We start from the raw sequence: 25,597 nt of genomic DNA on the forward strand, positions 1-25,597 counted from the left end.
ATTCTTAGGTATTTCAATATTTCTGTAACCAGGGGGTACGTTAGGCACAAATTCATAAATAATATGGCTTGCTTTTCCGTTTACAAATGATCCGCTGATAACATCACATTCGATGCGTACGATAGTTGTTGCTAAAATGCTGACAGGATGCTGAGATTCAGTACTTATATTAGCTTTGATTGATTCTCTATTAAATCCTAATATTTTTCCGATTGAATTATTTTTATTACAGTGTACATCTTTGGAACAAAAAATTCTTGTTTTTAACGTATTATTATTACAACCCAATTTCAACGCTGCATTCTTTATGTTACTTTTCAGATAATCACAAATATCTTGAAACTCATACGATCCTTCAGGAATTTCAATAACTTCATCTTTTCCATAGTAAAATTTGTTATTTTTTGCGTCTATGTTAGGTATAGAATTAAATGTAGAAAAATACAAAAGCCCACAGTCGTACTCTCCATTCAGTTGTAATGTAGGGGAATAGTTAGTTGTTAAAAATTCTCCTCTGCCTGTTATTGACACAGTGAAAGACATTTTTATACTGATACAAATATATTTTTATTATATTATTTATACAAATGATGTTTCCAAAATTCTTTTAAAAACTTTAAACAAAGGTGTCCGCAGTTTATAGTACCATAAGATTGATATTGCAAATAATTATAATTTTAAAGGACTTAAATAATATACTAGTTCCAATGGTGGTTTTAAATCACCAAAACTATCAAAATATTCACAGTAATTAATATATTTAACGTAGGCTACCCAATTTGTTCCAGGATTGTCAGAACTATCTAAATTTAATACAGCACACTCAATTTTTTTTGGTTTCCGAGGAAGAGTATCTCTCATATACACTCCGCGAAAGTAAGGAATATCAATAGCATGTTCCATTATATTTAAATTGGTTAGTGCTCGTCTGGGTAGCCGCTTTTTCAGTTTTTTGAAGGACTTAGATATAATCCTGCTCCCTTTTTATATGGTTTTATATACAAGGCCTTTCCTAAAGCAACAGATTCCATCATCTTGTTATGTCGTTTAGACTCTTCAAAGTTTTTCTGAGCTACTTTGTAATCATTAACAGCCTTTGCTATACCTGCCGCGCCACCAGCAAGTGAACCTAAAGCTGACAGACCGGCAAAGATGGGAATGAGCGGTAAAAAGCCTCCGCATTTAGGAATGGGTATACATCGTAGTAAACGTGTACGTGATCCGTTATTTTTTAAAAATAGTCTTTTTGCGGTTGCATATGCAAAGTTTATAAGTAGAATAAGTACCGATGCTGCAAGCATCGGTACTATCTAATTTTGCCAGCGGCTACAATCACGTTATTTCTTAAATTCTCGTGGCGCCATCTCGTATCGGATGGTCAAAAAATAAATATCTAAACCACGGGAACTAAATCAATGGTGAAATGGTAAGTACTGGCGTTACTACATGTGTGTTATTCCTGCTAATCTTGAGGAGCATGGCAACCGTCGCCGATGCGGGGCGCGTCAAACTACCTACATAAAAAAAAATTCTTCTCAAAGATGTAGTGAAACGGTAAGTGCTGGCGAAACTAAATCAATGAATAAAAGAAGTTTAAATTATATAATTAATTAAAAATTTTGCCAGCGGCTACAATTGTGTTATTTCTTAAATTCTCATGAGGCGCCATCTCGTATCGGGTGGGCAAAAAATAAATATCTAAACCACGGGAACTAAATAAATAAACAAAGCATAATTAATTTAATCAATAAAATGCTATTTTTTCAATCATAATAAATATGATAATTAATTATTTATAGCTTTTTATATCGATTCAAAAATGACGAAGTTCCAAACAAACTTGCACCCCCTATTTCATCCCCTTGGTATAGAATTTCAGGATAAAAAGTAGCCTATATTCTAATCCAGGTTACTAACTATATCTGTGCCGAATTTCGTTCAGATCCGTTCGGTAGATTTTGCGTGATGCGCGTACAAACATACAGACAGACAGACGGACAGACAGACAGACAGACAGACAGACAGACAAAAATTAAAAAAAAATGTTTTGGCTTCTATTGACCCTAAAAAGACCCCTTACAATATTTTTTCTTAAATATCTTCAATGTACAGACAATGTTCAGTTACAGTTTTATTATATGTATGGATTTAAAAATACTCTTACGTCTCGAACATGACAATGGTCGAACTCTGCCATCGACATTGTTGCATTACTTTTACGGTTTGTTTGTAAAGCAATAATAACAAATCTTGGTTTCTCCAACTGTGATGAAGTTTTAATGGACCAAGTATGTTTCCTGGTTTTGGGTAACAATGGGTACTCATACAAATCCCAGTTACGAAACGCTAAGGTTATCGCTCGATCTTTTTCTAAATGTTTAAGTAAATTAATTCTTTCACGATCCGACACTCGAATATGAGGAACTCGCCAAACTATTTTATTTATAATTATATCTTCGACAATTTCTCCAGAACTTAGTAATAAGGAATTGAGATTTGTTTTACTTCTCAATAGTACTAATTCATGTTTACAGTTCATTATGATTTTTTCATAATCTTCTGCAAAACCTAATATTTTATTTAACGGTATATACACAGAAAATCCTCCATCGGAGGTAATGCCTGAAGGAGACCAACCCCAAACTTTTGCGCTTTTGGATTCATTTTCGTTCAATGATAGATAAGATTTAATTGTTGTGGTAATACCTGCATTTTTAATCTTATCTATTTCTATCCCATTTAGTTCATATCTTATATCTTGAAATAGAAATAGTACAGGGTTGTTTACAAAATGCACACTCGGCACTTTTTCTTTGCCAGCGTTATTTTGTTTATACACATCGACTCTGCCCTCAATATACAAACAGCTGAGTGCAGGCAACACATACAAGTCTTGTTGATTAATCGGTATCCGTATTTCATAATTTTTGTTAAAACTTGATACATAAGGCTTATACGAATGATATTCAAAACTTTCTATGCTATTGTCGTAAGACGCGGGTTGGCATATATTTAAAATGTTCATATTAACAAACCTAGTAGCCTTAAAAAGGCTTTATTTTTTTTTGTTAGTTTTTTTTTAAATCGCAGCGATGTTTTTTTGTGAGGTGATCCTTTAGGACTGAGTCTTTTTATAGGAGTGAAGGTGTTTTTATGAAAATTTAACATTTTGGTTTAAAGTGCAAATACAACTGTACTTCTTCACCGCGTAAGTTAATTTGCTTGTTTTCTGCGTCTAACAACCTTATATTGAGTGAATTTATTGAGCTCTGATTGACAGGAAAGTAAATTAAATTCTTAGGTATTTCAATATTTCTGTAACCAGGGGGTACGTTAGGCACAAATTCATAAATAATATGGCTTGCTTTTCCGTTTACAAATGATCCGCTGATAACATCACATTCGATGCGTACGATAGTTGTTGCTAAAATGCTGACAGGATGCTGAGATTCAGTACTTATATTAGCTTTGATTGATTCTCTATTAAATCCTAATATTTTTCCGATTGAATTATTTTTATTACAGTGTACATCTTTGGAACAAAAAATTCTTGTTTTTAACGTATTATTATTACAACCCAATTTCAACGCTGCATTCTTTATGTTACTTTTCAGATAATCACAAATATCTTGAAACTCATACGATCCTTCAGGAATTTCAATAACTTCATCTTTTCCATAGTAAAATTTGTTATTTTTTGCGTCTATGTTAGGTATAGAATTAAATGTAGAAAAATACAAAAGCCCACAGTCGTACTCTCCATTCAGTTGTAATGTAGGGGAATAGTTAGTTGTTAAAAATTCTCCTCTGCCTGTTATTGACACAGTGAAAGACATTTTTATACTGATACAAATATATTTTTATTATATTATTTATACAAATGATGTTTCCAAAATTCTTTTAAAAACTTTAAACAAAGGTGTCCGCAGTTTATAGTACCATAAGATTGATATTGCAAATAATTATAATTTTAAAGGACTTAAATAATATACTAGTTCCAATGGTGGTTTTAAATCACCAAAACTATCAAAATATTCACAGTAATTAATATATTTAACGTAGGCTACCCAATTTGTTCCAGGATTGTCAGAACTATCTAAATTTAATACAGCACACTCAATTTTTTTTGGTTTCCGAGGAAGAGTATCTCTCATATACACTCCGCGAAAGTAAGGAATATCAATAGCATGTTCCATTATATTTAAATTGGTTAGTGCTCGTCTGGGTAGCCGCTTTTTCAGTTTTTTGAAGGACTTAGATATAATCCTGCTCCCTTTTTATATGGTTTTATATACAAGGCCTTTCCTAAAGCAACAGATTCCATCATCTTGTTATGTCGTTTAGACTCTTCAAAGTTTTTCTGAGCTACTTTGTAATCATTAACAGCCTTTGCTATACCTGCCGCGCCACCAGCAAGTGAACCTAAAGCTGACAGACCGGCAAAGATGGGAATGAGCGGTAAAAAGCCTCCGCATTTAGGAATGGGTATACATCGTAGTAAACGTGTACGTGATCCGTTATTTTTTAAAAATAGTCTTTTTGCGGTTGCATATGCAAAGTTTATAAGTAGAATAAGTACCGATGCTGCAAGCATCGGTACTATCTAATTTTGCCAGCGGCTACAATCACGTTATTTCTTAAATTCTCGTGGCGCCATCTCGTATCGGATGGTCAAAAAATAAATATCTAAACCACGGGAACTAAATCAATGGTGAAATGGTAAGTACTGGCGTTACTACATGTGTGTTATTCCTGCTAATCTTGAGGAGCATGGCAACCGTCGCCGATGCGGGGCGCGTCAAACTACCTACATAAAAAAAAATTCTTCTCAAAGATGTAGTGAAACGGTAAGTGCTGGCGAAACTAAATCAATGAATAAAAGAAGTTTAAATTATATAATTAATTAAAAATTTTGCCAGCGGCTACAATTGTGTTATTTCTTAAATTCTCATGAGGCGCCATCTCGTATCGGGTGGGCAAAAAATAAATATCTAAACCACGGGAACTAAATAAATAAACAAAGCATAATTAATTTAATCAATAAAATGCTATTTTTTCAATCATAATAAATATGATAATTAATTATTTATAGCTTTTTATATCGATTCAAAAATGACGAAGTTCCAAACAAACTTGCACCCCCTATTTCATCCCCTTGGTATAGAATTTCAGGATAAAAAGTAGCCTATATTCTAATCCAGGTTACTAACTATATCTGTGCCGAATTTCGTTCAGATCCGTTCGGTAGATTTTGCGTGATGCGCGTACAAACATACAGACAGACAGACGGACAGACAGACAGACAGACAGACAGACAGACAGACAGACAAAAATTAAAAAAAAATGTTTTGGCTTCTATTGACCCTAAAAAGACCCCTTACAATATTTTTTCTTAAATATCTTCAATGTACAGACAATGTTCAGTTACAGTTTTATTATATGTATGGATTTAAAAATACTCTTACGTCTCGAACATGACAATGGTCGAACTCTGCCATCGACATTGTTGCATTACTTTTACGGTTTGTTTGTAAAGCAATAATAACAAATCTTGGTTTCTCCAACTGTGATGAAGTTTTAATGGACCAAGTATGTTTCCTGGTTTTGGGTAACAATGGGTACTCATACAAATCCCAGTTACGAAACGCTAAGGTTATCGCTCGATCTTTTTCTAAATGTTTAAGTAAATTAATTCTTTCACGATCCGACACTCGAATATGAGGAACTCGCCAAACTATTTTATTTATAATTATATCTTCGACAATTTCTCCAGAACTTAGTAATAAGGAATTGAGATTTGTTTTACTTCTCAATAGTACTAATTCATGTTTACAGTTCATTATGATTTTTTCATAATCTTCTGCAAAACCTAATATTTTATTTAACGGTATATACACAGAAAATCCTCCATCGGAGGTAATGCCTGAAGGAGACCAACCCCAAACTTTTGCGCTTTTGGATTCATTTTCGTTCAATGATAGATAAGATTTAATTGTTGTGGTAATACCTGCATTTTTAATCTTATCTATTTCTATCCCATTTAGTTCATATCTTATATCTTGAAATAGAAATAGTACAGGGTTGTTTACAAAATGCACACTCGGCACTTTTTCTTTGCCAGCGTTATTTTGTTTATACACATCGACTCTGCCCTCAATATACAAACAGCTGAGTGCAGGCAACACATACAAGTCTTGTTGATTAATCGGTATCCGTATTTCATAATTTTTGTTAAAACTTGATACATAAGGCTTATACGAATGATATTCAAAACTTTCTATGCTATTGTCGTAAGACGCGGGTTGGCATATATTTAAAATGTTCATATTAACAAACCTAGTAGCCTTAAAAAGGCTTTATTTTTTTTTGTTAGTTTTTTTTTAAATCGCAGCGATGTTTTTTTGTGAGGTGATCCTTTAGGACTGAGTCTTTTTATAGGAGTGAAGGTGTTTTTATGAAAATTTAACATTTTGGTTTAAAGTGCAAATACAACTGTACTTCTTCACCGCGTAAGTTAATTTGCTTGTTTTCTGCGTCTAACAACCTTATATTGAGTGAATTTATTGAGCTCTGATTGACAGGAAAGTAAATTAAATTCTTAGGTATTTCAATATTTCTGTAACCAGGGGGTACGTTAGGCACAAATTCATAAATAATATGGCTTGCTTTTCCGTTTACAAATGATCCGCTGATAACATCACATTCGATGCGTACGATAGTTGTTGCTAAAATGCTGACAGGATGCTGAGATTCAGTACTTATATTAGCTTTGATTGATTCTCTATTAAATCCTAATATTTTTCCGATTGAATTATTTTTATTACAGTGTACATCTTTGGAACAAAAAATTCTTGTTTTTAACGTATTATTATTACAACCCAATTTCAACGCTGCATTCTTTATGTTACTTTTCAGATAATCACAAATATCTTGAAACTCATACGATCCTTCAGGAATTTCAATAACTTCATCTTTTCCATAGTAAAATTTGTTATTTTTTGCGTCTATGTTAGGTATAGAATTAAATGTAGAAAAATACAAAAGCCCACAGTCGTACTCTCCATTCAGTTGTAATGTAGGGGAATAGTTAGTTGTTAAAAATTCTCCTCTGCCTGTTATTGACACAGTGAAAGACATTTTTATACTGATACAAATATATTTTTATTATATTATTTATACAAATGATGTTTCCAAAATTCTTTTAAAAACTTTAAACAAAGGTGTCCGCAGTTTATAGTACCATAAGATTGATATTGCAAATAATTATAATTTTAAAGGACTTAAATAATATACTAGTTCCAATGGTGGTTTTAAATCACCAAAACTATCAAAATATTCACAGTAATTAATATATTTAACGTAGGCTACCCAATTTGTTCCAGGATTGTCAGAACTATCTAAATTTAATACAGCACACTCAATTTTTTTTGGTTTCCGAGGAAGAGTATCTCTCATATACACTCCGCGAAAGTAAGGAATATCAATAGCATGTTCCATTATATTTAAATTGGTTAGTGCTCGTCTGGGTAGCCGCTTTTTCAGTTTTTTGAAGGACTTAGATATAATCCTGCTCCCTTTTTATATGGTTTTATATACAAGGCCTTTCCTAAAGCAACAGATTCCATCATCTTGTTATGTCGTTTAGACTCTTCAAAGTTTTTCTGAGCTACTTTGTAATCATTAACAGCCTTTGCTATACCTGCCGCGCCACCAGCAAGTGAACCTAAAGCTGACAGACCGGCAAAGATGGGAATGAGCGGTAAAAAGCCTCCGCATTTAGGAATGGGTATACATCGTAGTAAACGTGTACGTGATCCGTTATTTTTTAAAAATAGTCTTTTTGCGGTTGCATATGCAAAGTTTATAGTTGAATGCTTGTCCTTTGATTTAATATTTTTAAGCTTAGATTGTATATTTTTCACTACTTTCATAAATGAACGAACTCCAGCGCCAGCTTTGAGTTTTGCTTTCATTGCATTTTTTGTCGAATGTTTAAATCCTTATTATTGTATGCAATATCGTGGTACATATAAGCTTCATCCAATTTATTTATACCTCGCTCACCTCTTAATAATCGTTTTTGAAGTTTAGTACCTGGTCCACAAAACTGATATCCAGGAATATGTAGTTCGAAAGGTAAATTATTGATGACGTTATTTAAAACTAGCTGTGCCCGCGACTTCGTCCGCGTGGAATTGTTATTTTGAGCATCATTGAAGCCCACAAGGATGAATAATTTTCCCCGTTTTTTTTCACATAGTCCATTTTTTGTTTTCTCGTTAAAGTTGCAGCGTGATGTTATATAGCCTAAAGCCTTCCTCGATAAATGGTATATTCAACGCAAAAATAATTTTTCATTTCGAATCAGTAGTTCCTAAGATTAGCGCGTTCAAACAAACAAACTCTTCAGCTTTATAATGTTAGTATAGATTATGCAAAAAAATTGATGAACCTACGTGAGTGCTTGTTTGAGGATGCTATTCAATCACGCAAATTCTATTGGATGGATTTTTATGAAACTTACGTACACGGGAAGAATAATGCCTGGAATAGAACATAGTTTATTTTTCTTACAAAAGCAAAGCTCGGAAGCGCAGCTGTTAAAAAACGAATAAATTCTAAAGACAAAAAAAGGAAATTATAAAAATGTAAAGTTAAAGTACCTATCTCTTTGTTTACAACATTTGCTGTCTTGCCCATTGGAGACATCACAAATTAACTGTCACAGCTGGTGACCCGCGAGCAAGCGACGTAGAGCTGTCCGTGTGAGAAGCAAATCGTCCTGAGGTCGACTCCGGCTGCTCCAAGTGTTTGACCTTGAGATTTGTTAATTGTCATCGCGAAACATATAGCCATTGGAAACTGTACACGCTTAATTTGAAATGGAAAATTGTTGGGAATGAGCGGAATGCGCGGTATAAAAACAATTTCACCCGCTGCACAACCAGTAAGAATTTTAGCTTCTACTATAATGTTATGAAGCGACACCACTTTAAGGCGGTCCCATTACAAAATGGAATGTCTACTTTTAGAGCAATTGTATGCGCGGGCAGTCCAGATGCCGAAAGTGAATTAAGGAACTATACCGAATAAGTACCGATGCTGCAAGCATCGGTACTATCTAATTTTGCCAGCGGCTACAATCACGTTATTTCTTAAATTCTCGTGGCGCCATCTCGTATCGGATGGTCAAAAAATAAATATTTAAACCACGGGAACTAAATCAATGGTGAAATGGTAAGTACTGGCGTTACTACATGTGTGTTATTCCTGCTAATCTTGAGGAGCATGGCAACCGTCGCCGATGCGGGGCGCGTCAAACCCTACCTACATAAAAAAAAATTCTTCTCAAAGATGTGGTGAAACAGTAAGTGCTGGCGAAACTAAATCAATGAATAAAAGAAGTTTTAATTATATAATTAATTAAAAATTTTGCCAGCGGCTACAATTGTGTTATTTCTTAAATTCTCATGAGGCGCCATCTCGTATCGGGTGGGCAAAAAATAAATATCTAAACCACGGGAACTAAATAAATAAACAAAGCATAATTAATTTAATCAATAAAATGCTATTTTTTCAATCATAATAAATATGATAATTAAATATTTATAGATTTTTATATCGATTCAAAAATGACGAAGTTCCAAACAAACTTGCACCCCCTATTTCATCCCCTTGGTATAGAATTTCAGGATAAAAAGTAGCCTATATTCTAATCCAGGTTACTAACTATATCTGTGCCGAATTTCGTTCAGATCCGTTCGGTAGATTTTGCGTGATGCGCGTACAAACATACAGACAGACAGACGGACAGACAGACAGACAGACAGACAGACAGACAAAAATTAAAAAAAAAATGTTTTGGCTTCTATTGACCCTAAAAAGACCCCTTACAATATTTTTTCTTAAATATCTTCAATAGAATAGAATAGAATAGAATAGAATAGATTTATTTTCAAAATTGGATACAAGGTATCACTTATTGACGTCACATAACTTAAATCTAATTATAACTACTACCGCTTCCAAAGCGCATGTGTAGAAGAAGCGGCGGAACAAACTACACTGCAGCATTTTCATAGGACGTCAATTTACAAATATAGATCTCTTAAATCTAAATCGTGGACGAATGCACATTGTCTACATTAAAAAACATGTATGAATGTAGAACTGATTATGTCAATACGAATATTTCGTCAAATAAAATAAATATAAAATAAAATATGTACATACTGTACAAATTATGTCCAGATCATGTCAAAAATACACAAGCATTTAAGAGGCCATTATGTCCAGCTCGGGCCACACATGTTTATCATTAATATAATCATCCGTGCTGTAATAGGCTTTCCTACAAAGCTCAACTTTAATATACTGTTTGAATTTTCTATCATTCATTTCAAGAACACTTTTTGGTAATTTATTATAAAATCTTATACAATTAATAAGAAATGATTTCCCTACCTTAGCCAGCCGATGTGCTGGGATCGACAACTTGTAATTGTTCCGCAGTGATCTACTAGTACATTCACCTACTTTTTTGAAAGAGTCTAAGTTTTTCCTAACATGCATGATGTTATCGAATATGTATTGGGAGGGCAAAGTTAAAATATTTAGGTTTTTGAAAAAATCTCTAAGGGAATCTCTTTGTTTAAGACCGTAGATATATCGAATTGCCCTTTTTTGTAAAATGAAAATAGTTTGTATGTCTGCTGCTGATCCCCAAAGCAGTAGACCATATGACATTAAACTATGAAAATAACTAAAATATACTAGCTTAGCAGTTGCCACATCCGTCAAATGCCTAATACGACGAATAGCGTATGCTGCAGAACTAAGCCTTTTAGAAAGTTTTAAAATGTGAGCATGCCATTTCAAATTTGAATCTAATGTTATTCCTAAGAAAGTAGTACTATCAACAAAATCTAATCTTTTACTATTTATACTAATATCCACATTTGCCTGCCGCACATTGGGAAGTGTAAACTTAATGCATTGGGTCTTATTTGCATTTAACAGTAAGTTGTTGATTGTAAACCAGTTAGAGATGGCGGCTAAAGTGCTATTCACATCATCACAGATTTCGCTACGGCGGTTCATTTTAAAAATTAGTGACGTATCATCTGCAAACAACACGATGCCAGTCTGTTTCTCATTCATGCAAGGCAGGTCGTTGATATATATCAGAAAGAGAAAAGGTCCCAAAATGGAACCTTGCGGTACCCCAATTTTTACCGTCGCTCCTTTCGATTTTGAATTATTTAAATCTACCGTCTGTAATCTATCACTAAGATATGATTTAATTAGTTTAACGGCAGCAGTATCGAACCCGTAATGAGCGAGCTTGAGCAGAAGAGTTCTATGATCTACGCAATCAAATGCTTTGGTCAGATCGCAAAACACTCCGATGGCATCCTGTGAGTCTTCCCATGCATTGAGAATATGAGTGACAAGAGCCACACCTGCATCTGTTGTACATTTCCCCTCAGTAAAGCCGTATTGCTGACTATGAAATAATTTATTAGACTTAAAGTAACGCTGCATTTGATTAAGCATGATTCTCTCGAACACCTTGCTCAAAATTGGTAAAATTGAGATTGATCTATAATTACCAGGATCTGATTTTTCACCTTTCTTGAATAATGGAATTAGTTTACTATACTTCATTAAATTTGGAAATATCCCTTGGTCAACACAATTATTGAATATATAAGCTAAGTCCCCAGCTATAATATTTATAATATGACATATGACAACAACCGACATACCCCAATAATCCTCAGACTTTTTCAGATTAAGTTCTTTAAAGGTATTAATAATGTCAGTAGGGTCAATATTTAAGAATTTGAATTTGGAACTGCAAATGCTGACATTATTTTTAAGTAGAATTTCAGCTTCATTAGGGCATGAGTCAATATTAGAAGTTAATTCCAACGGTATATTTGTAAAAAAATGTTCAAATAAATTTACTATTTCTGTTGTAGAGGTAATTTTCCTATCATTAAATTTAATTTCATTAATATTGTCTTTAAAATTATTTCTACCAGTTTCCTTGTTTATAACACTCCAGGTTTCCTTTGTTTTGTTAGGAGCATTACTTATTTTGTTTTTAATGAACAAAGATTTTGCATGTAGACATACTTTTTTGAAAATTTTTGAATAATTCCTAACATGGTCTACGAAGCCGCTTTCAAATCGATACTGTTTTTGGGCATATAAATCGTACAAAGTCTTTCTACTTTTGTAGATGCCAACAGTAGCCCATTCACTGAATTTAAAGTTATTATTGCATTTCCGTTTCTTTTGTATAAATGTTTTAGAGTACGCGTCTGAAATGGTAGTAAATAACTTATTATAATGACCATTAGGATCGCTGCCCGTGTAAGTTACTGCGCAAATTTTATTCTCTAAAGAACTTGTAAATTTATTGATTTTATGGGCTGTGATAGGTCTGCACATAATTAATCCATCACGTGTACTACGTTTAGTGGAAAAGGTAACTAATTGACCGCAGTGATCAGAGGGTAATTTACTAAATACATTTTTATTATTTGGTTTTTGTTCACTAAAAACATTATCAATACATTTAGCAGATGTGGCAGTGAAGCGGGTTGGTTCCAAGAAGGCATTATCTAAGTTAAAACATTTAAATAGGTTAAGAAACTGTATTGTCACTGTGGAGCTAACTAATATGTCAATGTTAAAATCACCGCAAACAACTACTTTCTTATTACTTTTTGTCGCTACTATTAGAACTTCCTCCATTACATTCAGGAAATCCATAATACTACTGTTGGGTGGACTATAAATACAAATAACAATGTGTTCCTCAAGCTCGGCACAAGATACCTCAACACAGCGCTCAAGAGAAAGTCTGACTATGTCATGGCGCTCCTTACAGCGATGACCATTTTTAACATATATTACTGAACCGCCTCTGATTGCAGACCCTCTCCTGAAGCAGCTCACCGCATTAAAATTGTTAAGACTGGGCATCAGCTCACCCTCCAAGATCCAATGCTCAGTCAAACACGCCATATTAACATCCATTTTTTCATTAAATAGATCAATAATAAGTTCTTTGCCAGGAAGGCCCTGTATATTTTGGTGTACAATTTTTAATTCATTTGTCCTTCCTTTTGTCCTGTGGTTTAGTTTAAACCACATGTAGCGTCCACAGAATCATCATTACAAAAATTTGATGATTCTGTCGATTTTGTCAGATTTTGTAAACAATGTAGTTTACCACAATGTAAACTCGTCCATTCTTTTATGTTATTTGCTATCAAAGTAGCAATTCTTTTTTTATAAAGTCGAGAAAGATAAATATTATCTTTAGTCAAAAAACAATTTTTTATGAACAAATTTGTATCAAAAAATACAAACTTGTCATGACGACATGACATATTATGAACAATATTGTTCATCAAATGAATAAATTTATTCTTCTTTGGCGTCTGACAACTTATATAGGGAAAAGCACAAAAAATTATTTTACCTACATTTAAATTATTCAGAGTTCCTAGACCCTGAATAAGGTCTTGTTTACTAATATTTAAACTGTTTCCAACCATTATAACAATTGTAGATGTGTTGCTCAATTGTGTGTTTTTTATACAATTAATAATTTGTGAGTAGTTGGAATTGGGTAGACAATAATTTATTATATTTGATAAATTCTCACTAAACAGTTTACCCATGTTGCGTCCTATGCTGTCTGAAAAAATGACTGTGTTCTGGGGGCTACACATATCAACACCGACACTCTCCGGCATACTATCAGATGTACAGACAATGTTCAGTTACAGTTTTATTATATGTATGGATGTATGGATTAAAAATTTTGCCAGCGGCTACAATTGTGTTATGTCTTAAATTCTCATAAGGCGCCATCTCGTATCGGGTGGGCAAAAAATAAATATCTAAACCACGGGAACTAAATAAATATTTACAAAGCATAATTAATTTAATCAATAAAATGCTATTTTTTCAATCATAATAAATATGATAACTAATTATTTAAAGATTTTTATATCGATTCAAAAATGACGAAGTTCCAAACAAACTTGCACCCCCTATTTCATCCCCTTGGTATAGAATTTCAGGATAAAAAGTAGCCTATATTCTAATCCAGGTTACTAACTATATCTGTGCCGAATTTCGTTCAGATCCGTTCGGTAGATTTTGCGTGATGCGCGTACAAACATACAGACAGACAGACGGACAGACAGACAGACAGACAGACAGACAGACAAAAATTAAAAAAAAAATGTTTTGGCTTCTATTGACCCTTAAAAGACCCCTTACAATATTTTTTCTTAAATATCTTCAATGTACAGACAATGTTCAGTTACAGTTTTATTATATGTATGGATTAAAAATTTTGCCAGCGGCTACAATTGTGTTATTTCTTAAATTCTCATGAGGCGCCATCTCGTATCGGGTGGGCAAAAAATAAATATCTAAACCACGGGAACTAAATAAATAAACAAAGCATAATTAATTTAATCAATAAAATGCTAATTTTTCAATCATAATAAATATGATAATTAAATATTTATAGATTTTGATATCGATTCAAAAATGACGAAGTTCCAAACAAACTTGCACCCCCTATTTCATCCCCTTGGTATAGAATTTCAGGATAAAAAGTAGCCTATATTCTAATCCAGGTTACTAACTATATCTGTGCCGAATTTCGTTCAGATCCGTTCGGTAGATTTTGCGTGATGCGCGTACAAACATACAGACAGACAGACGGACAGACAGACAGACAGACAGACAGACAGACAAAAATTTTAAAAAAAATGTTTTGGCTTCTATTGACCCTTAAAAGACCCCTTACAATATTTTTTCTTAAATATCTTCAATGTACAGACAATGTTCAGTTACAGTTTTATTATATGTATGGATACCTCTTCCCTTCTTCATAGATATTCTTAAAATGAAGATATTTATTATGACGCTCACTTTATATTACAATAGTAATGCATTCTTGTCCACCCAACTATTTTCTTTTTCACTTAAACCTAACCACTTTACATAAAGTTTATGACCTTTACGTTTAATAACTCTTTCAATAAGATAAAGTTCTGGAAATTTCGTTTTTTGTAATTCACATTCATAAAAAGCTCCCAAAATTTCCTGTTTATGTTTGTTTTCTAATAGGTATGTTGGTGGATTCGTATCATTTACCTTGACAATAACGAATATTTCTGTCAACCAGTTGGGAGTGTATCCTTTATAAAAATCACCTTTAAATTTACTTATCCGAACACTATCACCAACGTGGAACTTAGGCTTGCGATATATAACTCGCTTTTGTGCACGCAATTTGTTACATCTAGCATGTATCTGGTTTACTTTATTTACGTCGACTGGTTTAAATTTAGTAGTACGGTGAGTAGTATTGTTATATTTTTCTACAACGGAATTTAAATTTGGTCCTAACCATTTATAACAACCATACAAACTAAACATTTTGTAAAGATAACATTTTATTGTACGAATAACTCTTTCCACAATAGAAGCTTTTTTTGGTGGAGTAGGTGGAATAATGATTAATGTCATATTTCTTACACAATTTATTAAAAGCATCATTATAAAATTCTTTGCCTAAATCAGTTTGTAAATTTATAGGTTTTCGTTTTGAACGAGATAAAATTTCAAACATTGCTTTTGTCACACATTTTTTGTTTTTTGATTTTATAGGATATGCCCACACATATTTTGTAAAAGTATCTATTACAACTAAAACATATTTATATCCTTTGTTAAAATAAGAATATTTCTGAAAAGCAATAAGATCAGCTTGCCATAAGTCGTCTATTCCTTTTATAATTGTAAATCGACGAGGAAAATTTCTTCTTGCTGCTTTATGAATTTCATCCACTATGTTTTTTTTGCTCATTGTGTTGGTTCAATTTAAGTTCATCAAATTATCTATTTCTTGTTTTGTATAAAACGATTTTGGACAAACGGTCTGATGTAGCTTTTTCCATTTTTTTTTAAATATACTTGTATATTATCATTAACCACTCTTATTTCTTTTCTTAACTCTTGTAGTATATTATCGACGTATGCTTTGTTCACTGCTTCATCGGCTTCATTTGGAGATGAAAGATGAATTAGATTCTTTTAATTTAGATGTTTTCAAATCATAGTGTCCAGCATCAGTTTTCACCAATGTATCGTTTAAAGTGTCGATAAATTCCAATAATTGCAAACGTTTATGGACGTGATGACCGAACTTATCTACATTCATTGCTGTCTAGATGATTAGAGATCTCGAATTATACTGCTCATTTTCTGTGGCGATAGCTGTTTATGTTCTATATTTATAATTCCAGCTTCTCGTAATTCTTCTATGACTGCAATAATTTCATTATCTACACCACTATTGCCAGCCGCTCGTGATCCTAACAACAATTTTAATCGTTCTACCAGTTCGTTGGGATCATCCCAATAAACATAATCAGTATATTTTTTTACTTTTTTCAGAAGTGGAATACCTTTTCCTTGAGGGAGACTTTCTACACTTGAAGTCATATTTTTTGAGAATTTTAATAAAGGCTTAATGACATTAATGTATTTAAAACCTTTGTTACTGTTTATAGGTTTAGATGACTCATAATTACGTCGATGTGCATTAGTATCAATTAGTAACAATTTATAATTTTGCAAGTCCTCCTCTCTGACTTTTTCTAGATCAGGTTTCCTTTTAAATAGTAACTCTCTTAAACCATCTGTCTTCTTTAAAATTCGAGTTCCTATTTTCAGAATGTTATCATTATCGAAACCACGAATATTGCCAAGCATTAGTTTTCCCCGCTCATGTCTTACTCCAAAAGGTATAGCATCCATTACTTCTGATGATGTAGACCACGACAAAGTTTGACGATTATCTGGAGAAGACGCAATAGATTTGAACGAACCTTCACTGACATTATGATCTTCAGAAGGTGTGGAAGTTAAGGTTTTGTTGTAATTATTAGGAAAGTCGCTTTCAGAAACAGTGTCATTCGATTCTTCATTGGATGAATAAGACGATGTACTTTCATTTTTACATTTTTTCCCAACAGAGGGAATGTAATTATTTTCATTCTCAACCCACTTTTCATTATTTTTATTGGCTATCAAATTAAGGGGATCAACAATAGGTTTGAAAATTTTCTCCAGTGCCATATTATTTACGTTTTTTGTGTCGTTAATCATCCCCACTTTTCTTTTAACAGCTGCTGCTGACTTAACTATTTGTTTTTTAAATGTTTTTTCCATTTTTCTGCTTGATATTGTGTTCAGTCGCAGATCACACTTTAAAGTGGCCTTTCATTATCACTACATTGTATTAAGTATGTTAATCTAGAACTATAAAAGTGTCAAATGCTGACCTATAACATCCTTTGTTTTTATCACAATCCTTATTAATAACAAGATAAATAAAAGGCTTTTTCCAAACTTTTGAACACATTTCACGAAATTGATTCCATGACATATCAGACCCAACATGCTCATCATAAACATGTTTCAAATTAATGTCATCTTGTTTAAATAATACAATCAAATTGGAATTGTCTCTCACTAGTTGTTTAGGTATTTTTGTATATGTTTTTTATGTTTGATTAATATAAAAACAATCAATTAGGGTGCGCTTCTTAACGTACCGGACGTGTTAATGAAGCTCGTGTGTTTATAAATTTTAAATGTGGTGTTTCCTGAAAGTTGAGTAGTTGAACTTCGATAACCAGATTTCTAACTTTATAATTGTGTGTTTCGTGTTTATTTCGTAAATGATTGGATGAAACTGGCTGTGTAAAGTGGAAAACATTTAATACAAATTCAATGAACAAAGTGTATATGCAGTGACGGTGAGGTAGATGAAAGATAAATCATCGCTGAAATCATCAAGTGACTCATAATCTTGCAGTGAACGTTTAGTATTACATTGAAACTTTCGTCACTTGTAAATTAACCGCAGTTGGCTGTGCGGAAAAGTGCACGGCTGAGACGTGCGTTAATAATCACCGGTTCAAATCCCGCTCGACTCTTTTTTATTTTTTCCTTTCTAATTTTATTTTTATCTCATTCACGACTTACCCTGTTCGTTTTCAAGTGTTGTGACTCAAAATGGAGATCAATAATAATTGTGCCGGCTGCCTAAAACCGATTGAAAAGGGCCAATTCTTAATATGCTGTTCTTGTAAGAAGAAATACGACCTTATTTGTGCAAATGTATCGGAGCAGCGTTTCTATAATACTCTGACACACGAGCACAGAGCATCCTGGAAATGTCCATTGTGCATATGCAAGCTGCCCAGGTCGGATAACACCAATACACCCGTTCGAGGTTCGGAAAATGGTGTGACGCAGCGTCGCGGGGCAGCGGTAGACAGTCCTCGGGAGCGGCCGGCGATGCTGCTTATATCATCTGACCTCAACAACACAGCTCTTAATGATACGCTGGACATCGCAGATACCCAGATGTTGTTCCTCGAGCTTCGTCAGTTTCGGGAGGAGTACAGGGAGGATAGGAGTATTGATAGGGCGCATATGAGGATGCTAGCGGAGTCTCTGGACAGGATTACGATGAGACTTGATGAGAATGATAAGAAAGTTGAACAACTACAAGTGCGTGTTGAGAGCCTTGAGAATCTGGTAGGAAGGCAAACTATGGAACGCGAGACTGTGACTGATGAGGTTGAGAAATCCTTGCTAAATACTATAGCAGATTTAAAGTCCGAAATTAATGATCGTAATCAGGACCACTTGCTCAATGACGTTGAAATCACCTGTGTGGAGCATCCTGGAGAGAGCCTGCCTCATATCGCTATCACACTCGCTGAAAAGCTAGGAGTCAAACTCGTTTGCGAGGACCTCGTCGACGTGTCACGTGTGGGTTCTCCCGCAGTGACTCTGGACGTCGCTGCGACAACTTCGCCGCCGCGCCCCAGACCGATTGTCGTACGGCTAGCACGTCGAGCACTCCGAGATCAGTTGCTGAAGGCAGCACGTGTTCGCCGTGGCGCCACTACCGAAGGGACGGGCCTTCCTTCCCCCCGCGCAGATTTTATGTCAATGAGCGCCTGACTAAATTAAACAGGCAATTATTTCGACGAGCGCGTGAGTTGGCGACTTTGCACAAATGGCGTTACGTCTGGACTCGAGATGGCCGAATCTACGTACGGCAGTATCAATCACCCGATGTGCCGCGGCATCGTCTGCGCAATGAACAGGATATCATGCGGGTTTTTGGGCTGGAAACAATTCGCGCTACTGAAAGCACATAAACGGGGCTTCGACTACTTCCTTGCCTCATTTAATCTGTCTTGTTCGTTTGCCTTCCTCCATTATCGTTGGATGTTTGTGTTGTATTTTATTTATACTGTTTTTGACATACTTCCGGTCGCTGGTTTAGTTGTGCTTAACACTTACCGGAGTATGGCGTTCTCGTTCACTCATCCATCTTTATGTACTAAAAAGAAATTGTTTTCCATGTTAACAATCACTGCTTTTAGTGAGGATTTTTTCTTTGAATTTGTCTTGTTATTAACATTTAATTGCTGCTGCTATCTATATATATAAAACTCTTCTGTTACTGAGTGACTGACTGACAGACAACGCACAGTCGAAACTACTGGTCGTAGACAGCTGAAATTTGGAATGTAGGTTCCTTGGGATATGTGGGATATATAGGCAAGTAAATATGTTTACTTGCCTTGAACACTTACATAGGCAAGTAAACATATTTACTTGCCTATGTAAGTGTTCATGCCAAGTTTCAAGTTTATAAACCCAAGGAATAAGATTTTTCATAGAAACGTTTTTACCCCTTTTCCCCCCCTTGGGGGTTGAATTTCCAAAAATCCTTTCTTAGTGCTCCCCTACATATCCCAAGGAACCTACATTCCAAATTTCAGCTGTCTACGACCAGTAGTTTCGACTGTGCGTTGTCTGCCAGTCAGTCACTCAGTAACGGAAGAGTTTTATATATATAGATTGATTATTAAAGGCGATGATAATTGGCTTTTCAGCATTGGGGACACGTGTGGGAATCCGAGCAATATAGCTTATGTCCTCCTTCTTAAAGTGGAAATTGCTCAACTCACCAACCTTCTGTGCTATATCAAATAAGTTTTAATTTTTCTTCAAAGGGATGCCACAAATTTCCACGTTATTGGCCCTTGCCAACTGGTCCCTCTCCTCTAACTCCTGTTTAAGCCTTTTGATATCAGTCTGTAAAGTCGGGATCTCATTAACCATCTTCTCAACACCTGAGACACGGATCTCTATGGCCGAAAAAGCTGCGGTGAAATCACCAATAGATTTATGAGCCCATTCAATAGAATTTTTTAGTTCTGTCATCTCCGACTTGATGGTTTTAACGTCCTCCACTAATGTCTTCAATGACCCGAGATCAAAAACAATCCAGTTTAACTGTTCCTGCATCTTATCCAATTGAGACGGAGCAGGGGATACAGGTGCCGGTGAAAGAGACCCAGTTTTGCAAGAGGGACAGCGCCAAGTATTTTTACGATCCCCTAGTCTTCTATACCCATTTTCGGCAATGCCGGCACACGCGAAATCATATACCCTATTGCAAACACTGCACACGGGGCCGTCCGTGTGTTTATTGTTGCAACTTGCACACGTAAACATTGCGATGATTGAGTATGAATATATAGACCGAGAGCGCAACAAATAATTTAACTGACAAGCGTGTGTTCACTAACGGTGCCGCGGAGAGACTGTCTACATATTTTTTCCTATTAAGTATATTACACTCTTATTCTGTTACACAAATATATTATAAATAAATTTTGAATCCTTCCATTTGTTTTATTTAACCTTCGCGAGTGTTACTGATCGGGAATACAAAGTGCCATTGTGTAACAGTGTTACTCATTGGGAAAACGATAGTTGCAATGTGTACCACTGCTACACAACGGGAATTTTTTTCCCATTGAGTAACAGTGTTACAGATCGCGGTGTGACTGAATGGGAACAAACCCTTCAATACAGAACTAGATTTGCTCGTAACTGTTTCTCATATTTGGGTTCCTGGATATATAATAAATAGGCAGCGTGGTTGTTCGAACTCTTAGGAATAAAACTTTTAGGTCTTGCAAAAAACTGGTCACTAATTACTTATTAACGTTAGATTATCAAGCTACAGAAAATCTAACCAAACCGCGCATCTATACTAATATTATAAAGCTGAAGAGTTTGTTTTGTTTGTTTGTTTGTTTGTTTGTTTGTTTAAACGCGCTAATCTCAGAAACTACTAAACCGATTTGAATAATTCTTTCACTGTTAGATAGTCTATTTATCGAGGAAGGCTATAGGCTACATTTTATCCCGGATTTCCTACGGGAAACGTCAACAATGCAGGTGAAAGTTGAATGAGTCGGCCATCAGCAAGCTTTCCACGCGAACGCTGCGCAAACCAACAAAGATATAGTAAAACAATGTACTAAAGATGTGAAGTACTCATTTTTTGCCACAAAAAAGTCCGCGAGAGCATATATCTATCTCTTAAGGTTTACTTACAATAACCACTTTTATGTTCATTTTTTAAGATTTATTTTTTCATTATAAACATAAGTTATTTTGAAACCAATTTTCTTTAATTCAGTATTAATCCTTATCCAAATAAATATGTTTATTACTTTCGACTTTTCATGTAGACTAAAATTGCCATTTACAGTATATAAATCAGACGAATAGGTTTTGAGATATAGTCGTTATAAGCAATTTGCAGCGAAACATTTAATACGGCGAACCAGCGTTCTTTCTAATACGCGTGACCGCCTGACATTGATAAAGCCGAGGAGGATGTTTGCAAAATAAATATGATGCCCAAAATACTATTCCACGCGGACGAAGTCGCGGGCACAGCTAGTTTTATATCTATTTCTTTACGATTTTGTCAGTGCTTCGTCCAGAATGATAGTGTCATCCTTCAACTACTTGTCTTCATCTTGTTGTTTTTCTGGATAGTCACTCTGTGTTTTGCAGTAATACAAAAATGTGGAATAACTTACACGACACGACAACTTACTATTAACCACTCTTTTTCTTTACATTATACAATTATAATTTCACACATTCACATGTTTATTTTAATACAACAATTATCTTATCTTATATATATTAAATTTCTACTATTGGAAGTCAAATGTAATTCCCTGCTTCACTACTGTCTCCCTCCTTTGCACCTTTCATCTTATATGTCGTCACAGTAATGAAACACAAGACTAGATATTTTGGTCTTGGACTTTTTAATGCTGGTTCTTTGAACACTAAACAAGATGACTTCCTAATGGCTATGGCCCGTTATCAGGCTGAAATAGTTGCAATTAATGAAACTTGGTTGCCTTCGGGACATGAGGAGCGGGCGCCTGCTCCACCTGGTTACCGGTTTCTCACCTCTCCGCGTCCTAATCACTTGTGTGGCAGTCGTGGTGGTGGGGTTGGTTTCTACGTGAAGCGTGGACTGCGTGTCCGCGTCGTCAAGCATCCTGAGGCAGACATAGAACAGATGTGGTTGTCCACGCGAGTAAATGGGTATTCAATCGCAGTCGGCACTGCATATAGATCTCAGCGGGTGAAGGTCGACATGTTTATTGATGCTCTGACTGAGTCGACTGTATTTTTCTCTGATCACGATCTTGTTGTATTCCTTGGTGACGTTAACATTGACATGTTAAATCCGGCAGAGGATAACACATTGAAATTCCTAAATTATCTGGATTGTATGGACCTTAACCAAGTAGTCAATGAACCTACTCACTTCACTTCGCACTCTGCAAAACTTATTGATGTGGTCTGCACAAATGCCCCTACTCGTAAAGTCTCAGTTACTAATATAACTGGTTGTGTGGATGGTCACGCGATGATCAACGTCGAGGTGCTTTTGAAAAAGGCTAAAGTACCCTCAAAATATATTTATTATCGGCCCTTGAAAAAAATCGATATGAATGATGAATTTAATGGTGACTTGGCTTTAATAGATTGGACTTCTCTTTTTGATATAGCTGATATCGGGGCTTTGGTCGACAAATTCAGTAGAACTGTGCTTGAGATCTTTGATAAACATGCTCCAGTAAAGAAAACAAAAATTGTTCATGGTCACTCTCTCCCTTGGGTAACGGATACCTGTAGGCTTATGATAGATCTACGTGATAAGGCCCTCAAAAAATTTAGGAAATCAAAATCTGACGCTGATAGAAAACATTATATTGAATTTAAAAAACTGGTTAAGACTAGTATTGCCAATGAAAAGACTGCTTATTTCAATCACTACATTAACTCACAGATAAGTAACAGCAAAACCTTTTGGAGCAATTTGAAGGAAAAAATTCTTGTGGATGCCAGCAGAAATGACAGCTTACCTAGTAGTTTTGACAATCCCCACGTAATAAATAATCATTTTCTCAATATTCCTGTCAGTAATGTAGCTAATTTATCTAATCTAACATTTTATGAATTTAATCGATTTAATGATTCAATTTTTTTCCAATTTAAACCTATATCTGAGAATGATGTTGGCAAAATTATTCTTGCAATTAAGTCAAATGCCGTTGGATATGATGGGATCAGTCGAGATATGATCATCCTTACTCTTCCTTCTACTTTAAGCATTATTACTAGGATCATTAATTTGTCTCTTCTTTCAGGCGAGTTTCCTCCTCAATGGAGGGAGGCTGTGGTTACTCCGATCCCTAAGACTAACAATCCCAGTAGCTTATCTGACCTTAGACCAATAAGCCTGCTATCTTATCTTTCGAAGGTTCTTGAAAAAGCAGCACAGTTACAACTTTCGAAATACATCGATGCAAATAAAATATTGCCTACGTTACAGTCTGGTTTTCGCAGGAGCCGTGGCACCCTCACTACTTTGATTGACGTCACTGATAATATATTGGCTGAGCAGGATGAGGGTCGTGGTACTTTGCTCACTTTGCTGGATTATTCGCGTGCTTTTGATAGCCTTGACATCTTTCTGCTTCTTTCAAAGTTAGCGTATTACGGCCTAGATCATCATTGCGTCAGATGGTTTCATAGCTACCTTTTCGGCAGATCGCAGCGAGTTAAACTGACAAAAGAGGATGGTTCATACCTCATGTCTACTCCCAAACCAGTGAACCGTGGGATCCCTCAAGGATCTATACTCGGGCCCCTCCTCTTCATAATCTATAGTGCCGATCTAACTAACGTCATTAGGCATTGCAGATATCACTGTTACGCGGATGACGTACAGTTATACATTTCACATAAGCCAGAAGAAGTATCATCTGCAGTAGTTAAAATGAATGAGGACCTGGAACTTATCGCCGATTGGTCAGCTAAAAACTCGTTAGTACTTAACCCTTCGAAGACTAAAACGCTAATCCACCAAGGATTAGCGTTTTAGTCTTCGAAGGGTTAAGTACTAGTACTAGAGTCATGGATGTTATGGATGGTGAGCTTCGTTTCGAGAAACACGTGTTGGAGGTCGTCAGAAACTGCTTCTTTCGTTTGAAGGTTTTATACAAGGTTAGAAATGTTTTGTCAGAGAATGTACGTATTAGGTTGTGTGAGGCTCTGGTTTTATCGCGGCTCAATTACGGGGATGTTGTCTATGGGCCTCGCTTATTGGAAAGAACTCGGCGATTAATTCAACGTGTCCAAAATGCATGCTGCCGATTTTGTTTTGATATTCCACCTCGAAGTCGCATTACGCCATACCTTAACAAGGCCTCCATGTTAAATATGGACTCGCGCAGGCAACTACATCTTGCTAGTTTATTATTCGGAGTTATAAGACACGGGATCCCTGAGTATCTCCACTCTAAAATAAAATTCAACACCAAGCATAACGCGAGATCATGTCGGCCCCCATTACTAACTTATCGACACAAAACGGCTGCATTCAGGGGCAGCTTCCGCTACCAGGCCACTAAATGTTGGAATAATATACCTCCCCCCATTAGGCTTCAAGCATCTATCACTTTGTTCAAAGTTAAATTCCGCAGGCATCTTTTGGATCTGCAGAACTTGCATATTCGGCACTGATGGCGGTTTCTGCTTCTCATGTACTCTTTTATTCCATTCCCATTATATATTTAAATAAATGTTTCAAGAAAAAGGTTTATAACGTTACACAAGCGATGCCGGGGCATGTGTTGAATTTTCAAATATTTTGGATACTCTTTTGGTTATTAAGCCGCTACATTTATCACACTTATACAAATGAAACTTTTAAGTCACGATCACGACACGAGTCTTTGTTTATTTTTTATTACGTACGCAGATTGACCTGCACTAGCACCTAGGTCATAACTGAAAATCAGCGTATTGCTCTATAGCAATAAATTCGTTGAGTTGTGACCTTTTTGTATTGCTGCAACTCACACCCTAATTAATTTGTATTCCGTATGTTCATTGTAAATTGTGTGTAGCAAATCAAATAAATGAATTATCTATCTATCTATCTATCAATTTTCTTATGTCGACCCATAGCAAAATAATCTCTAATGCTGTTCTGATTTTCGCAAGCTACATCATCAAATATTATAATTGAATCAGGTAGCGCTTCGTGAGGACTCAAAATTTCACA

The 25,597-nt window shown here is 35.1% G+C and overlaps 1 protein-coding gene and 1 pseudogene across 1 annotated transcript; one reads left to right on the forward strand and one right to left on the reverse strand.

Moving 5' to 3' along the window:
- Positions 1 to 16,278: 16,278 nt before the first annotated feature.
- On the reverse strand, positions 16,279 to 17,277 carry LOC132904090 (uncharacterized). Its single transcript, XM_060954015.1, has one exon. It carries the CDS (start codon positions 17,275 to 17,277, stop codon positions 16,279 to 16,281), a length of 999 nt encoding a protein of 332 aa, XP_060809998.1.
- Positions 17,278 to 18,126: 849 nt separating this feature from the next.
- LOC132904091 (uncharacterized) lies at positions 18,127 to 19,286 on the forward strand (annotated as a pseudogene).
- The last annotated feature ends 6,311 nt before the right edge of the window (positions 19,287 to 25,597 follow it).

The sequence above is a fragment of the Amyelois transitella genome, chromosome W (genome assembly GCF_032362555.1).
Source record: "Amyelois transitella isolate CPQ chromosome W, ilAmyTran1.1, whole genome shotgun sequence".
In the NCBI taxonomy this organism is placed as follows: Eukaryota; Metazoa; Arthropoda; class Insecta; order Lepidoptera; family Pyralidae; genus Amyelois; species Amyelois transitella.